A 19,080-nucleotide genomic window follows, 5' to 3' on the forward strand; every position below is an offset into this window, starting at 1 on the left:
ATTCCAATTCATTTTTAATTCCAGATTTATTTCATTAACTGAATTTAAATTATCTCTGTGAACCCAGTATTTATGGTAACAAATCTTCTCTGTGCCGCCAGCCATTTTCTGCAACTTAAAACATAATTTATCTCTAACTTCTCCAGTCCTATTAAAGTCATTGACCCGAAGGGTTAATTCAGTCTCTGCACTAATGCTGCCTGATTTGCTGAGTTTTTCCATTAGTTAATAAGTATTTTGATATATACATAAATCATGGAAGACTCAATAGAAATAAAAACCTTTTCTATTTATCAACATTTTCAGCTCCAACCACGCTACAAAACATCCTGAATGCTGTATCAAGAAATTCCTTCGGAAGTCTCAAGCTTGATGTGTCAGTTGTTTTCCTAGATTGAAGCCCCTTTGTTCCGAACTCAACCAGAAAGGAAACAATTTCTCTACATTCAACCTATCAATAAACATACCCCAATGTGTTGAACCAGCTAAGCAAGTGGTCAACGATGGCCTCTTTTACATCATAGCTGGGACATTTGTGTTTTCATGTCACTTGTTTTCTCCCTACTCACTTCTCAAAGCCACTTAACAAATTTAATAAAGGGGAAAGCCAAGGGCTTAATTCCAACCTCTACCGCCCAAACTCTTCTGACAGTTTACAGAATTTAAATAAGTAAGGATATAGCACTATAGTGGCCTGGTACAAAAGACCAGAACAGTTAAACTGGAAACATGGATTTCTATCCTGTAGCTGGTTAATTTAAATTGAACAAATTAAGTAATTCTAGAATAACAAGCTTACATCAACAACAGTGATATGACGAAGGATCTCAGCCCAAACCATAAACTGTTCATTTCCGTTCATAGATGCTGCCTGACTTGCTTAGTTCCTCCAATGTTTTGTATATGTTGCTCAAGATTTCCAGCATCTGCAGGGTCTCTTGTGTCCATAAAACCATTGGACTACCAACCAGTTCACAAATGTCTTTCAGGGAAAGAAGTCTGCTGTCCCTACCCAGTCTTGGTCTATATTTGACCATCCACATGCTTGATTCAACAACACACAGAAAACCAACCACTTCAGTGAATACCTATCTGAACAGATCACATGAGCAGGGCTCGAGACAGACAGCATTAGGCACAGTGAAAATCAATCCTGCTTGCTTCCACTGGGAGGACTTGCTGCCAACTTCAATCTCCATTTGCTTCTTGACTGATTATCAGAACTCAGGGTGGGAGCAAGGAGTATTTACTGTAAGGCAGGATATTTCATTCAGCAAGTTCCAGGCAGGGACTTTCCAGTCTTTAAAAAAAAAACACCAGTTAATGACCATCCACTTTGAATAATTCCATTTTGACAGGATTCAGGGCCCATTTTGCAGCCCATAAATAGGAGAAAACACTGCTGCAAACTTGAGATGTAAACAGTGCACCCGTCACCATCAGAGAGGGAGAGAATGAGGGAAAGAGGGTGAGGGGGAGGGGAAAGGGGGATCAGTTTAAAAAATATAGCATTTTTGAGTTGGCTTCAAACTCCTGTTGGCATGATCTTCCCAGTGATATCACCCATTTTATATGGTACTCTGTGAAACTCTTTGTCTGTTTTCATGCCCATGACAGCTATTTAATAAACATCAGGTGTTTTCCATTGTAATGCATGCATCATCAGATGTTAGTTTTGCTGGAACTAGTGTAGTACTTTCTAATACACAAATAGAGAATGTTGTAAGTATTTGGGAGGTTATGCAGAACATATAAAGCTGGAAACACAGTTAACATTTCATCAGAACTAGAAAAAGTTAGAAATGAAACAAGATTAAAGACAAAAGATGGGTGGGGAGCAGGGGGACGAGGGGTGGGGAGGGGTGGGAGAAGGAAAGGTGGTGAATACGGGAGGCATCTGTGACAAGGCTGAGACCAGGAGAGTGAGTAACACAAGCAGTGGTTGTGCTGGCTGAGTGAAGGCAGTGAAGGCTTTTGTGTTTGAAGGAGCTCCAACATGATTATACCACTAAATACAGCTCTCTCTGCCCCATTACCCCCTTCTCTTTGCCCTACCCCACCTTTACAACCTGCCCATCACCTACACCTTCTTCCCTCACTATCCTTCCCTTTATTTCATAGTCCACTATCATCTCCCATTGGATTCCCTTTGACACTGTCACCTATCACCTCTCAACTTCTCACATCATTCCCACTTCCTTTCCCTCCACCACCACCACCTATCTTCCCTCTCACCACCTATCACCTGCCGGCTCAATTACCTACCCTCTCCCCATTCTTTTATTCTAGCTTTTGCCCTCTTTCTTTCCAGATGTGATGAAGGGTCTCGGCCCAAAACATCAACTGCCATTTACCTCCATAGATTCTGCCTGATCTGCTAAGTTCCTCCAGCATTTTGTTTTTTACCCTCCCCTGTCTTTTCATAATTTGAAAGGGACAGTTCCTTTTGTGACTCCCTATTCATTCCTCTGTCCCTGTCAACCACTTCTCTATTATGGCATATTCCCACGCAACCAAAGGGGTTGCCATATCTGCCTTTTCACTTCTTCCCTTCCTCCATCCAAGGACTCAACAATCCTTCCCAGTGAGGCAGTAATTCACCTGCAACCTAGTCTAGAGCCATAGAGCACCACAGTACAGAATCAGGCCCTTTGGCCCACCTTGTCTGTGCTGAAGCCTTATTATGCTAGTCCCATCGCCCCACACCTGAACCATGGGCCTCCATACCCCTTGCGTTGATGTACTTATCCAAACTTCTCCTAAAAGTTGAAATTGAACCTATATCCACTATTTTTATTCTGGTAGCTCGTTCCACACTCACACCACACTTTGAGTGGAGACGGTCCCCCTCAGGTTCCCCTTAATATTTGACCTTTCACCCTTAACTATATCCTTTAGCTTTTAGTCTCACCCAATCTCAGTAGAAAAAACCCTGCTTTCATTAACCCTATTGAAACCCCTCATAATTCTGTATACCTCCAACAAATCTCCCCCTCGTTCTCCTACATTCCATAATCTTAACCTATTCAACTTTTCCCTACAACTCAGATCCTCAAGTCCTGCCAACATCCTTGTGAATTTTCCCTGCACTCTTTCTATCTTATTGATACCTTTCCTGTAGGTAGGTGACCAAGACTGTACACAATACTCCAAATTTGGTCTCAGCAATGTCTTATACAACTTCAACATAACTTCCCAACTCCTGTACTCAATACTTTGATTTATGAAGGTCAATGTGCCAAAAGCATACTTTATGCCCTGTGACACCACTTTCAAAGAATTATGGATCTGTATTTCCAGATCCTTCCGTTGCACTGCACCCCTCAGTGCACTGCCGTTCACTGTGTATGTCCTACCCTGGTTTGTTCTGCCAAAGTCTTGCACACTTGCCTGCATTAAATTCCATCTGCCATTTTTCACCCCATCCTGATTTCATTGTACACTTTAATAGGTTTTGCTGTTGTCTACTACCTGTAATCTTGTTGTCAGTCCACAAATTTGCTGATCCAGTTTATCATCCAGATCAGTGATATCGATGATTAACAACAACGGACCCAGTACTGATCCGTGCAACACATCACTAGTCACAGGCTTCCAGTCAGAGAGGCAAACAAGTACTACCACTCTCTGGCTTCTTCCATGAAGCCAATGTCAAATCCAATTTTCTACCTCATCCTGAATTCCAAGCAACTAAACCTTTTTAACCAACCTTCCATGCAGGTCTTTATCAAAGGCTTTGCTAAAGTCCATGTAGACAACATCCTCTGCTTTTCCTTCATTTACTTTTCTAGTAACCTCTTAAAAAAAACTCTAAGATTAGTTGGACAGACACAAAGCCATGTTGATGATCCAAAATCAGGTCCAGTCTATCCAAATGCTTATATATCCAGTCCCTTAGAATAATTTACCCACTACTGATGTCAGACTCACTAGCCATTATAATTCTTAAAGCTTTTCTTGAACAACAGAACAACATTAGCTGTCCTCCAGTCAGACAGGCTGCCCTTATCCTGTGGCTAAGTATGTTTCAAATGCCTCTGCAATTTCTGTACTAGCCTCCCATCCTTTTAGAATATAGGAGTCCCAATCAATATTTGGAAAGTTAAAATCACCTATCAGAACCTTATGTTTCTTGCAACAGTCTGCAATCTCTTTACAAATTTGCTCCTCAAAATCTCACTGACTATTGCGTGGTCTATAATATAATCCCATTAATGTGGTCATCTCTTTCTTATTCCACAGTTCCACCCATATAGTCTGAGTAGATCAGTTCTCCAGTCTGTCCTGTCTGAGCACTGCTGTGATGTTTTCCCTGATTAGTAATGCCACCCCTCCCCCTTTAATCCCTCCCACTCTATCATGTCTAAAACAACAAAACCCCGGAATATTGAGCTGCCAATCCTGTCCCTCCTGTAACCAAGTCTCACTAATGGCTACAATGTCATAACTTCACATACTGATCCATGCTCTAAGCTCATCCACCTTACCTACAATACTCTACTTGCATTGAAATAGACACAACTCAGAACATCAGTCCCACCAAGCTCAACCTTTTGATTCCTGTCTTTGTATATAGGCTTAACATAATCTTTCCCCACAACCTCTCCACCATCTGCTCTGGCACTTTGGTTCCCATCCTGCTGCAACTCTGGTTTAAACCCTTCAAAGAAGCACCAACAAACCTTCCCACAAATATATTGGTCCCCCTCCAGTTCAGGTACAAACCATGTCGTCTATACATGTCCCACCTTCCCTGGAACAGAGCCCAATGATCCAAAAATCTGAAGTCTTCCCTCCTCCACCAATTCCTTAGTCATGCGTGAAACTATATAATCCTCCTAGTTCTGGCCTCACTAGTATGTGGCATGGGTAGCAATCCTGAGATCACAATCCTGGAGGTTCTGTCCTTTAACTTAACACCTAACCCCTGAACTCATTTTGCAGGACCTGGTCACCCTTCTTGCCTGTCATTGGTACTGATGTGGACCATAACCTCTGGCTACACTCCCTCCCACCTAAGAATGCTATGACTTTCACCCGAGATGTCTCTGACCCTAGCACTAGGGAAGCAACATACATTCGGGAATCTCATTCTCTTTCACAGAACCTTCTGTCCACTGTTCCCTCTAAGCTGTGCGGGTGCGCAGCTGCACAGTAACTGAAATGCTCTGGCACATGCAGCCTTTATTGCCACGCAGCTAAAATTTTCTTTTATATAATATTTTATTAAAGTGCCACGCAGTTTTCAAGCTGTATAAAAATTTCCTGCTCAGAGCAATATTTGGTCTGCGCAGCTGAAAAAAAGAGGGAACATTGCTCCTGTCTGTTCCCCTAACCAATGAATCCCCTATCACTACTGCTCATGTGACTGGGAGGGGACGGGTGGCACAGTGGCATTATCAAATTCACATCCTTGTTTTTAAATCCCTCCATGTCTCATTCCTTCTTGTCTTTGTACTTTCCTACAGTCCCTAAAACCTCGGCGCTCCTCCAACTTGAACCTCTTGACCATCTTTAAATTTAATCATCCTACCACTGGCATCCAAGCTCCAGGATTCTTGCCCTAAACCTTTCTGTCCTCTCCTTCTTTAAGATGTTCCTCAATAAATATCCCTTTGACCAAGCTGTTTGTCCCCATCCTAACTTGTGGTCGCATCAAAGGTTCAATATAATTGCTGCTTTGATGAATGTATGAACACAAGAAACAGGAATAGAACATAGAACATAGAATAGTACAGCACATTACAGGCCCTTCGGCCCACAATGTTATGCCGACCCTCAAACCCTGCCTCCCATATAAGCCCCCACCTTAGATTCCTCCATATACCTGTCTAGTAGTCTCTTAAACTTCACTAGTGTATCTGCCTCCACCACTGACTCAGGCAGTGTGTTCCACGCACCAACCACTCTCTGAGTGAAAAACCTTCCTCTAATATCCCCCCTTGAACTTCCCACCCTTTACCTTAAAGCCATGTCCTCTTGTATTGAGCAGTGGTGCCCTGGGGAAGAGGCGCTGGCTATCCACTCTATCTATTCCTCTTATTATCTTGTATACCTCTATCATGCCTCCTCTCATCCTCCTTCTCTCCAAAGAGTAAAGCCCTAGCTCCCTGGGAGTAAGTTAGTTAATTAACCCTTTCAGTCTACTGTACCATTCAATAAGATCAAGGCTGATCAATCTTGGTTTGAATGCCATTCAACACACACAAAATTCTAGAGGAACTCAGCAGGTCAGGCAGCATCTATGGAAATGAATAAACAGTCTATGTTTCAGGCCAAGACCCTTCTTCAGGACTCAGATGAATACCATTCTCTGTTCTCTCCACATATTCTTTATCTTCCTTGCAGTTCAAGTGTTTTTCTGTCTCCACTTTGAATATATTCAATGACTCCACCTTTACAGCTCTGCGAGGAGAGAATTCCAAAGATTCACCTACCTCTGGGAAAGAAATTGCTTCTCATCTTTGTCTGAAATGGACAACTTCTTATTCAGAAACTCTGTTTCCTGGTTCTCGATACCCCCACCATGGAAACATCCTCACAACATCCACCCTGACAACCCCATTCAAAATCTTATGTGGTTTAATAAGACACCTTATAAGGTGATAAGATAAGTCTGAACTGCAATGAGTACAAACCCAGTTTCTCCTTATGCATCAATCCTTCACTCCGGGAATTGACCTAATGAACCTGAACCACTTCCTCGTAGGAGGAGGAGGAGAAGATGGCGCAGCGGCCACTCCGGTGAATGATATCTGTTATCTGTCAAGTAGGGTGCCGTGCACAATCCTGATTTGATGGAGACAGATGTGAGAGCACGGAGGAACATCTGAAGAAACTTCTGAAATGCCTGTTTCACTGCCGCTGCACGATCCAGAATCTCTGGAGGAGAAGGCCCCAAATCCTCGGCTTTGCTTGTTGCTTGGCAACCGGGGCGGGGTCGAAGTGCTTGGCAGAGGATGGTGCTCGGGAAGCTGCATCAGAGGGGCTGGTCGGAGGCTCGAAGTTTTCGGACGGACTCAGAGTCGGCTGTGGTTTGGTGCTTCCAATGCATCGGCAAGTTGTCGGCGTCTGGAGGTTTATGGCAGGGAGAGTTTCTCCCTTTGCTGCCTGCTATCGAGGACTATCAAGAGTCGTTCGGAACTTTTGAGACTTTTTTTTTACTGTGCCCATGGTCTGCTCTTTATCAAATTATGGTATTGTTTTGCACTGCTGTAACTATATGTTATAATTATGTGGTTTTGTCAGTATTAGTCTTTGGTTTGTCCTTTTTTTTTGTGATATCACTCTGGAGGAACATTGTATCATTTCTTAATGCAAGCATTTCTAAATGACAATAAACAAGGACTGAGTGTCCTCATAATCTAATCTAATAATAAAATGTGGAGACCAAAAGTGAATGCAATATTCTAGGTACAGTTTCACCTCTCAATATACACAAAAATCTGCCTTCACAGCACTCTGGGGTAGAGAATTAAAGAGTCATAGTCCTCAGAAAAGGAATCTCTTCTCATCTCTGCCTTAAATGGGTGAATCAGAGTAACAGAGCAATGCAGCATGGATACAAGTCATTAGGCCCAATGAGTCTATGCTGATCACGGTGCCCATCCAGCTAGTCCCAATTCCCTGCACTCAGCTCATATCCTTCTATGCCCCGCCCCTCCATGTACCTATCCAGGTGCCTGTACTGTACCAGCCTCAATCGCTTCTTCTGGCAACTTGTTCCATATACTTACCACCCTCTGCAGGGAAAATGTTCAAAGTTCAACATAAATTTGTAATCAAAGTATGTACATATCACCATATACTACTCTGAGATTTATTTTCTTGAAGGGATTCACAATGGAATAATAAAATACAATAGAATCAATGAAAAACTACCACACAAAGACTGACAAACAACCATTGTGGAAAAGACAAACTATGCAAATAAAAATTAATAATAAATAAATAATACTGAGACCATGAGTTGTAGAGCCCTTGAAAGTCAGTCTATTGGTTGTGGAATCAGTTCAGAGCTAAGGTGAGGGAAGTTATCCACACTGGTTCAGGAGCCTGATGGTTGAAGGATAATAACTGTTCATGAGCGTAGTGTTGTGGGACCTAAGGCTTTTATACCTCCTTCCCGATGGAAGCAGCAAGAAGAGAGCATGACCTGGATGGTGGGGGTCTTTGATGATGGATGTGGCTTTCTTGTGGCTGTGCTCCTTGTATAGATGTGTTCAGTGATGGGGAGGGCTTTGCTTGTGATGGGCCGTGTCCACCACTTTTTATAGGCTTTTCCATTCCTGGGCATTGGTGTTTCCATACTGAGCCATGATGCAACCAGTTAGGAAACTCTCCAATGCGCATCTATAGAGGTTTTAATCCAACTACAGTTTCAATGTTATAGTATCAAGATACTTTTCCTCTGATGTTTAATTGAACAATAGGGAAGAAATAAGAAGGAACAATGCAGGTGTTTACTCACCATTATATCAGGGTATCCTATGGTTATTTTAACACACAATTGGGATGCTCACTGGCAAGAAACACCAACTTTCTCTGACCGAGATTCAATGTGCAATAAATGCATGACTTTTCTGTTCTTAAGCATCGGTTAAGCATGGTTTTCATACCAGGCCATGATGTAACCAGTCTGAATACTTTCTACTGTACCTCTGCATTGTCAAAGTCTTAGATAACATTTAGCTGCCTATCAAGTTTCTTTTAAATCGTTCCTCTCTCACCCTGAATCTATACCCCATAGTTTTGGGTGTTTCCACCCTGTGGAAAAGACCATTACCATCCAACTTATCTAAGTCTCTCATAATTTTCAACACTTCTATATGGTCAACCCTCATTTGCCTTAGCTCCAAGGAATAAAAACCTAGCCTGACTAACCTCTCCCTGTAACTCAGGCCAACTAGTTATGGCAGCATCCGCGTAAATCTTTTCTGCATTATTTCCAGTTTACCCCACCTGTCCTATAACAAGGTGACCAAACTGTACACAGTATCCCAAGTGCAGCCTCACAAACAACTTATGGAACTGCAACATAATGTTCCAACTCCTGACTGATGAAGACCAGTGCTCTATACACCTGTCAATCTGTGATGTCACTTTCAATGAACAATGCATTTGTACTCCTTCGTCCCTCTGTTCCATTATACTCCCTATGCTCCCACCATTCATAGTACAAGGCCTATGCTGGTTTGACTTTCCAGTTTGATTCCTCACTCTGAAACTATGCTCTCTTGTTCTAGCTACGCCCAGGAAGATGGTAACTGTTGGTTCTAAGCCTTATTCCAACACTTCACCTGCCCTATGATTTCCATAACCCCAGCCAGGCTGTTGCTGGCAAGTCCAAGACCAAAAGTGAACAAAGTTCACTTGTGAGCACCACAATAGCATAGAGGTTAGCACGATGCTATTATAGCTTGGGGAGTTTAATTCTGGCGCCATTATAAGGAGTTTTTATGTCCTCCTGTGAATGTGTAGGATTCCTCTGGGTGCTCCGGTTTCCTCCCATATTCCAAAGATGCACTGTTTAGTAGGTTAATTAGGCTAGGGTTAAATTGTCTTGTGATTAGGCTAGGGTTAAATTGGTGGGTTGCTGGGTAGTGCGGCTCATTGGGTTGAAAGGGCCTGTCCAGTGTTTTATCCTTAAATTAAATAAAATTTTAATTTTTTTAAAACGCAAAAAGCAAATCAGTTCAAGATTTGTGCACTTCTGAGCCAGCACAGGCCCATAGGAAGGCATGTAACCCATGGCCCACATCCATCATTGACGCCTGGCTGAGAGGGAAGTTACAGAACAGAGGAATGTGTGTCATATTTTTAATGCTCTCTTTTCCAGAGGGCCTTTCACTTCTCTTTCAGAATGCCACAAAGCTCTTTTTAGTAAAATGTAATAAAGTGAGGTCACTGCTACAATGTGGCATATATGGGAGCTAATTTGTGCACAGTAAGCTACCGTAAATAGTAATAAGCTCATGATGATTTTGGCTAAGGGATAAACACTGATCTCAAGGCACCAGGAAAACTCTGCTGCTCTTCTTTAAAATAGTACTGCATCCATCTGAGGGGACAGATGGGGCCTCTGTTTAATATCTCAGCCAAAGACAACTGATGCCAGTGAGAACATTGTTCCAGAGTCTAACACTGACTCCTTCCCCTCGGAAAAATGGTTTGAAGTTTCATGATTTGGCAGCAATTCTGCACTCTCTTGTCAGGACTTCACTTACCGCGACATAAGATGCCCTGTGATGTGATTGGCTGTTTGCATACTACACAGTGCTTCTTCTTCTTAAATGTCTTCTCCTTGAAGCTGTGAGTAGTTGGGGGATCGACCTTACCAGGCTGTACAACAGAAAAGAGATATGCATTAGCACCTGCCTCAAATTCAATGAATGTTATTGGCATGAGGTCAATTGTCATTGAACAGTATAGCACCTCTGAAGCACATCCCAAGGACATTAAAAACACACTTTCCCTATTCATTTTACAGTGCAAACTAAGATACTTGGTGTTTATTTCTGCATTTCACAATAATCACTGTGGCATCAGAACTCAGCTCAAGGGAGTTATATCTCACTTGGCTTCACACAACTGACATCTCTCTCAAGGCATTAACACGAGTCTATTCCTTGCACTGTCTTTGTTTTCCTTTCCCACCTTCCATGTACCAAGCAGCCCACTACCCTAAGATCCAAAAGAGCACAGAGATCCCCTGACAAACAAGTAGAGTGCTCCTGAGACAGGTGCTGAAAGAGATAAGGGATGGGTTCAAGTAGAGCAAGAGAAACACAACTGGATTACAAGAGGTGGGTGCCTAAATTTCTGTCTTTAACTTCGGATGTAGGAAAGATAGTAACTCACTGAGCAACATATAAATACAGCCAAGAAAGAGATCAGTACTACATGCTGCACTATATTATCTATGTCAGATTCAGAATCAGGTTTCATATCACTAGTATATGTCATGAAATTTGTTAACTTAGTGGCAGCAGTACAATGCAATACATAATAATATAGAAAAAATCAATTACAGTAAGTATGTGTATATTAAATAGTTGAATGAAGAATAGTGCAAGACCAGAAATAATAAAAGTGAGATGGTATTCATGGGTTGAATGTCCATTTAGAAATCGGATGGCAGAGGGGAAGAAGCTGTTCCCTAATTGCTAAGTGTGTGCCTTCAAGTTTCTGTACCTCCTACCTGATGGTAACAATGTGAAGAGGGCATGTCCAGGGTGGTGGGGGTCCTTAATAATGGATGCTGCCTTCCTGAGGTACCATTCCTTACAGATGTCTTGGATATAATGGAGGCTTGTATCTATGATGGAGCCGACTAATTTTACAACTTTCTGTAGCTTCTTTCAGTCCTGTGCAGTAGCCCCCCACCCCCATACGAGACAGCAATGCAGCCTGTCAGAATGCTCTCCACGGTACATCTGTAGATGTTTTTCGGTGTTTCAGGTGACAAACCAAATCTCTTCAAACTCCTGATGAAATATAGCCACTGTCTTGTTTTCTTTATAGCGGCATCGATATGTTGGGACCAGGTTAGATCCTCAATGACATTGACACCCAAAGACTTGAAATTGCTCACTCTCTCCACTTCTGATCCCTTTATGAGGATTGGTTCGTGTTCCCTCATCCTACCGTTTCTGAAGTCCACAATCAGCTCTTTAATCTTACTGACATTGAGTGCCAGGTTGTTGCTGCGACACCACTCAACTAGCTGGTAACATCTCGCTCCTGTACACCCTCTCATCTCCATCTGAGATTCTACCAACAATGGTTATATCATCGGCAAATTAATATAAACACTGGAAATCTGAAATAAAAACAGAAAATATTGGAAACACTCAGCAATATTGGACTGTCATTGCTGAGCAGGTAAGAAGAGAGTTCAGCAGACTTCACCTAGGCAAGGTTCTGGGACCAGACGGCATCAACCCAAAGGTACTCAAGGTGTGTGCTACTCAGTCGAGTGCAGACTTTCAATATATCTTTACTCTAAGCCTGAGCCTGGGGAGGTCCCTGTGCTATGGAAAACATCCTTCCTAGTTCCAGTACCCAAGGAGACATGTTCCACCAGCCTAGTGACTATAGACCAGTGGCACTGACCTCACATGTTATGAAGTCATTAGAAAGACTGCTCCTGACACACCTCCAGACCATTGTAAATCCATTACTGGACACCCTGCAGTTTGCTTACCAACTACATATTGGAGTCGAGGACGCCATTATCTTTCTGCTTCAATTGGCTTACACCCATCTGAGTGAGCCAGGCAACACTACGAGAATCATGTTCTTTGATTTCTCCAGTGCTTTTAACACCATGCGACCTGTTTTACTAGCAGTAAGCTCACGGAGATGCAGATGGATGCTCCAATAGTGTCCTGGATTACAGGTGACCTGTCCAAACAGCCACAGAATATGAGATTGCAGAGCCGTGTATCAGATACTGTGGTTAGCAGCACAGGGACACCCCAGGTGACTGTCCTGTTCACTGTCTACACCTCGGACTTCAGATATAACTCAGTCCTGCCACCTGCATAAGTTTTTGGACGATTCAGCAGTTGTGGGCTGTATCAGCCAGAGTCAAGAGACTGAGTACAGAAGAGAGGTGGACAATTTTGTTGAGTGGTTTGGGATGAATCACCTGTAGCTCAATATCACTAAGTCAAAGGAGTTGGTGGTGGACTTCAGGAAGGTGAAAACACCCCTGCATTCCCATCTCCATCAAGTGAACAGATGGGCAAGTCACCCGAAACTACAAAAACCTGGGAACTCACCTGGACAATAAATTGGACTGGACTAAAAATACTGTGTCTCTGTACAAGAAGAGACAGAGCTGACTGTACTTCCTGAGGAGGCTCTGGTCATTCAACGTCTACAGTACTGTGCTGCAGATGTTCCATGACTCAGTGGTGGCCAGCATTCTACTCCACGGGGCCAGTCGGGCAGAGCAGCTAACGCCAAGAAGATCAATAAGCCCGTCAGGAAGGCGGGTTCTGTTCTGGGGTGGAACTGGATTCCCCGGTGGTTGTGTCTGAGAGGAGGATGCTGCAGCGGCTATGGAGCATTATGGACAATCCCTCTCACCCCCTTCATGACATACTGGACAAACAGAGGAGCACCTTTAGAAAGGGACTGATTCCACCGAGATGCACCACTGAACCCCACAGGAGATCCTGTCTCCCTGGGGCTATAAGACTCTGCAACTCCTCCTCCTTAACTATATAAGTATATGGTTTCATTGCACGTCTGTATTTTGCTTTATTACTTTTAAATGCACATTTTGTAGTTTTTCCTCAATGCTTACATTTTGTACTTTAAAGTATATATTTCTGACTGAACAACCTGCAACAATAATTTTCTTTGGGATAAATGTTTTATCTTAATTCAGAGAACAAGAGTTGACTATACCTCTTCTTCAGCTTGCTCTGCCATTCAATAGATCACAGCTTCACTATCCTGTCTGTATGCCCATAACCCTGGGAACTCCTTTTAGATCAAAAATCTTCCATGAAACCACTGAATGACTCCAACCTGAGAGTTTTCAGGGCTAGAGAGATCTAAAGTTCATGATCTAAGAGAAGAAATTTCTCCTTATCTATGTTAAATGAATAGCACTTATTCCTGAAGCTCCACCCCCACAGATTCAGTATCCACAATGTCAATTCTCAATAAAATCAACTCTCATTACATAGAACAGTACAGCACAGGAACAGCCTACAATGGCTGTGCCAAACCCAATGCTAAATTGAACAAAATTTCTTCTACCTGCAATCATCCACATCGTCTCATTCTTCTAATCACAATGAGTATTGATCCAAGCTGCTCAATCATCCATAACATAACTCCTTCATCTCAGCAATCAACTGACTGAACTTTCTCTGAACTGCCTCCACATTAAGTATCTCTCTCCTTAAAGGAGAGAGAGGAATAGTTTCAATCTAACTAACAGGGTGGGGCTAATGCTGGCACCAAGCCACCCATTTACCTCAATGATACTGGAGATGGGGAGCGAGACGTCATGGATTGTTGGCTCACAACTGTCGACTTGGCACCATCATGCTTGGCAAAAGATCTCCCCACAGGTCCCCCTCAAGTGAGTAAGTAACAAGTAAAATAAAATGAAACAGTTCGAAGCCTCAGTTAAAACACAGTTGGGTAGGAGGTCAGATGAATGCATTCATCTGTTAATATACTAAAAGTCTCTTTTAGCTGATTATGGGAGCACAGTGATTATATTGCTGGGCGAGCATCCAGAGGCCTGGCCTAGTGACCTGCAGATGCAAGTTCAAATCCTGCTAAGTAATTAAATAAATCTGGAATAAAAATCTGTAACTTTGACCATAAAACTACCATGTTGTTATTTAAAGCCCATCTAGTTTGTTCCAACATGGCCAATTTAAAGGTCATTTATTAGGCATAATAACAGAAAATGATGGGAAAACTCAGCTGGTCATGTCATGCAACCTCCTGGGAGAGACAAAGCTAGATAAAAGGCCCAGAATAATTTGGGTAAGAGAGAAAAATCTGAGAATTTCCTTTTTGACCTATATTGGCAATCAAAACACACCTAGGAGTCACCTCCAGTCCTGAATTCCCTTTGGAACTCTACAGACATAATACCAATTCTAAAGTCTCAGTGCAGTGTTTTTAAGATCGCACCATTGACTAGCACATTTTAATCATTCCAATTCCCTTCCAAATGAAACTACATTAAAATCATTTAGTCAGAAGGAGATTAATTTGTGTTTCCATGTTTACACTTGGCTGTTGTGAACCCCTCCCTTAGATGCAGAGCATGGTCATATTCATGTCTGCTTGTAACATGACAGAACTATAATAGAACATAGAACATGACAGCATAATGGATGCCTTCCAGCCCACAATGTTGTGCCGACATTTTACCTACTCTGAGAAGAACCCTTCCCGCTCACATAGCCCTCCGTTTTTCTAAGATCCATGTGAAAAATAGAAACATGTGGCTAAGAGTCTTTTAAATGTCCCAAATATATCTGCCTCTACCACCACACACCCACTGTGTAAAAAGCCTACCTCTGACAATCCCCACACCCCCATACATTCCTCCAATCACTTTACAAGTACAGTACTGTGCAAATGTCTTAGACACATATACATATATAGCTCAGGAGTCTAAAACTTCTGCACAGTGCTTTAGTAATATTATGTATTGCAATGCATTGCTGCCACAAAAAAAAACGAATTTCATGATAAGTGCGTGATGATAAACCTGATTCTGATCTGGGTCTCTATCGTGGACTGAGAGTGGAAAGGGGAAGGGAGAGGGGAATCATGGTTGGGAAAAGGGGAGGGGAGAGGAGGGAGTGGAAGGCACCAGAGAGGCACAATAAACCAATTGTTTGGAATCAAATGACCTTGACTGTAGTCTCAGGGCTGGGTGTGTCTGCACCCACACCAACCCCTGCACTTGGCACTCCTCCTCTACCACCTGTCCCACAGCCCTCCCAGGGTTCTCCACCCTCACATTCGCAACATCCCACCAGATTTACAAACTCATTCTTTACTCTACATTGACAAACACAGTACTGTACAAAAGTCTTAGGCAATATATATATATTATATATACACACACACACACAGTACTGTATTTCCTCTTGTATTAGCCATATGCCGTGATGTATTTGACTGGGCTCTGCTTTGTTGTACAATTACAGATGAAACAAAAAACTCAGGGAGAACTGTGAGCACCACACCTTTGGGGATGAAATACTGACCTTGGAGGGAGAGTAGCGCCAACTCACAGAACAAGAAGTGGACCTGCAGAGCTTAAATTCAAGGGAAAATTACAAAAACTACTTTCCTCTCAGTTTTGAAGTTTAAAGGATGATTTGACTGATTTACAAGATATTGAGGGGGACACAAGGTCAGGGAGTCCAGGAGACTCACCAGGATATTGCCTGGGATTGAACGTCTCATTTATGAGGGGAGTACAAAATTATATGGAGCATAGACAAGACAGACAGTATTAAACTGTTTGCCATCACAAAGATCTCTAGATAGGGGCATAGGTTGAAGTTAAGAAGTAGAAAGTTTAGAAGGACTATAAGGACGGTGTTTAAGGTGTTTTTTTCACCCACAGGGTAGTTGGAATTTGGAACACACTTTCTGAGATGGTGATGGAGGCAGAGACTTACACAACAGCATGGAGAATTGGGTATGCCTGTTTGCTTTGAATGACTCTATGACATATGAAGAAATAGGGGGGTATTTAGAGTTAGTTCACAGATCCACCTTGGTCTTATTGAATGGCAAAACAGGTTTTAGGATTGTCCCAAATAGAGGAGAGACCATTTCAGACTGAACTACACAATAAGAACATCTTTCAATGATTCGGGAATTATGGTAAAATTCTGATAAAAAGGAGGGCAGGATTATTCATTAGGTATTCCAGGCAGCACTCTTCCCTCAAAGAACATCACTAAAGAAAATTGACCAGATGTAGAGCTGTTGCGGGATCTTGCCTTTTGTGGGAATGCTGCCTTTCAGGTGAGATGTTAAACTAAGCCTACCTGATAGATGTGAAAAAAGTCTATGGCATCACTTGGTGCCAGAATGTGTGGCAATACATGCAGGCTGCCCCCAACACATCCCTAAGTGTGTTAGTTGTTCAGGTAAATGACATATTTCACTGTATGTTTCAATGTACATGTGATAAATAAATAAATTTGAATCAAAGAACTGGAAAGCTCATCCTGGGCTCCTGTCGAATATCTAACTCTCAAGCAACATCACAATAAAAACACATTACCTGGTCACTTTTGCATTCCTGTGTCTTGGAGTTTACTGCACCCTTCAAATGTACTTTGGTGGCACTTTGGAACATCTGAAGTTGTGAAAGGCACCATAAAAATGCAATTCTGTTTACGATCTGTACCACTGATCATACCACTAACTTACTTCCTCTCTGATAAAAATGGATGGCTTGAGTTCAGAACTGGCTACTGATTTGAATAATTATGCATTGGAACACAAGATAACATGGCAAAACGTAGACAAGTTCTTGTTCCCCATTTCCAGGCTGTCTCTTCAAACGTTTCACTGTGCTGGCTATTCCGTCCTACAGCATGCAAGGCAGATTCATAGGACAGTCCATGAACGTGCTGCCCATTCAGTTTAATCCACAATGGAACAGGGTCAGGGTTAAAAGAACATTCTGAAGCACATGTGCCTTATCATTCTAGCACTTAACAAATCCTGAAGCTTTCCAAAGAGGGAAAGAATAAATTAGGAACATAATGTTCTACAGGCTTATAAGTGTGGATATAGCTTGAAAGCCAGTAAAGATTGAAAATAGTGGCAGATAATCTGAAAATTGGCAGATGCAATTTGCAGATCCTGATGGCCCAGATCATTTTGTGCATACTTTTCATAGCCCATGACCTCAGAAGCTCTTCATTCAATTACTGTCTGGCCACCAAGTACCAATAATCTAACCCTGAAAACATCCATCACAAGGTGCAGCAAACATTGATGAGAAACAGGAAAGCAAGTTATTGCTCACAGAACAAAAGTGGTCTGATGGAATTCTTGGGTCATTAAGTTGAGAAACAAAATAATTATTGCCGAGCAAGAGAATTTTGTCAACAATTCCCATTTACTGTCATTTTCCTATACAGCCCAGCTTCATAGTTATGTCCTGAATAAACAGGAAGGGAACGTTAAGAAAACCAGACTACACTGCAGGACATACTAATAATGGAGTCTTGCTCCATATTAACATAAACTAATCCTATTGCAGTATTAACAGTTAATAATTCATCAGGTTTAAAAGATGTTGCACAATGTTTTAGCAAAGTTATGGAAGATACTGTTTAGCACACCGATGTGGTGATGTACAGGGAAGTTGCTACCATGAAAGACACCACTTAGCACACTGATGCTGTGATGTACAGGAGAGGATATTGCCTCTTCGGAGCAGTAGATTCATCTGGTTTGCAGAGCACCTCCTGAATAGTAAGTTGCTTGCAAGTCAGGACTAAATGGACAGAATGCAGTTGTACAACAGGAAAGGACCTGCTCGACTGTTTGTTATTGTACAGACTTGAGGAGTAACATTTTGCAGAATTACTTGAACATGACCCAGCCTAAACTTGGCAATCACAGATTGGTAGCAAGTTCCTCGCCCACACTGGAAAATGCCAGGCAAGCTGCCAACAGGCCAATCTGGCACTGCCACTTTGATTCCAGAATAGCTGTCTTAGAATTATATAAAGAACAAATTTTTCAGACTGAAGGCCTGACATTGTATAAAAAGTGGGTTTTATGCTGTTGTTTCAATGTTGTTTTTCAGAGGCTGTTTTTAAAAAAAAAGATTAATTATTCAGGATGTGTTTATCATTGACAAAGCCAGTAATTGGACTATACCTCTTCCTAACCTGTTACTTGTAAAAACGCCATCCCTTACTCTCAATTCTGCTGCATCTGCTCTCAGGCTGAGGCTTTTCATTTTAGAATGAAGATATCCTCCTTTTTCAAAGAAAGGGGCTTCCCTTCCTCCACTATCAATGCTGCCCTAAACTTCATCTCTTCTATTTTACACGTACCTGCTATTAACCCATTCTCCCACCACCCTCCCAGGGATAGGGTTCCTCTTGTTCTCACCTATCACCCCACCAGCCTCCGTGCCCAGCACATAATTCTCTGCAACTTCTGCCAGCTCCAGTGGGATCCCACCATCAAGCACGCCTTTCCCTCCCCCCCCCCACTTTCTGCTTTTCTGCAAGGACCGCTCCCTATGTGACTCCCTTGTCCATTCATCCCTCCTCACTGATCTCCCTCCCGGCACTTGTCCTTGCAAGCGGAACAAGTGCTACACCTACCCATATACCTCCTCCCTCACTACCATTCAGGGCCCCAAAAAGTCCTTCCAAGTGAGGCGACATTTCACCTGTGAGTCTGTTGAGGTCATCTACTATGTCTGGTACTTCCGATGTGGCTTCCTGTATATCAGTGAGACCCGACGTAGATTGGGAGACCGTTTTGCTGAACACCTATGCGGCATCCGCCAGAAAAGGCAGGATCTCCCAATGACCC

The 19,080-nt window shown here is 42.5% G+C and overlaps 1 protein-coding gene across 6 annotated transcripts in view; it reads right to left on the minus strand.

The window, feature by feature from the left end:
* The window catches only part of LOC140191925 (tensin-2-like), a 262,781-nt gene that overhangs the window by 130,153 nt on the left and 113,548 nt on the right, over positions 1-19,080 (minus strand). For all 6 annotated transcript variants that reach the window (XR_011883961.1, XM_072249806.1, XM_072249808.1 and 3 more), the window contains one exon: positions 10,227-10,341. Coding sequence is in view for 2 of the 6 variants with exons in the window: in XM_072249806.1 (XP_072105907.1) it covers positions 10,227-10,341 (115 nt within the window). In the remaining 4 variants the exon portion in view is untranslated. Of the gene's footprint in view, positions 1-10,226; positions 10,342-19,080 lie in introns of those variants that run through there.

This window comes from Mobula birostris, chromosome X (assembly GCF_030028105.1).
Source record: "Mobula birostris isolate sMobBir1 chromosome X, sMobBir1.hap1, whole genome shotgun sequence".
Lineage (NCBI taxonomy): Eukaryota > Metazoa > Chordata > Chondrichthyes > Myliobatiformes > Myliobatidae > Mobula > Mobula birostris.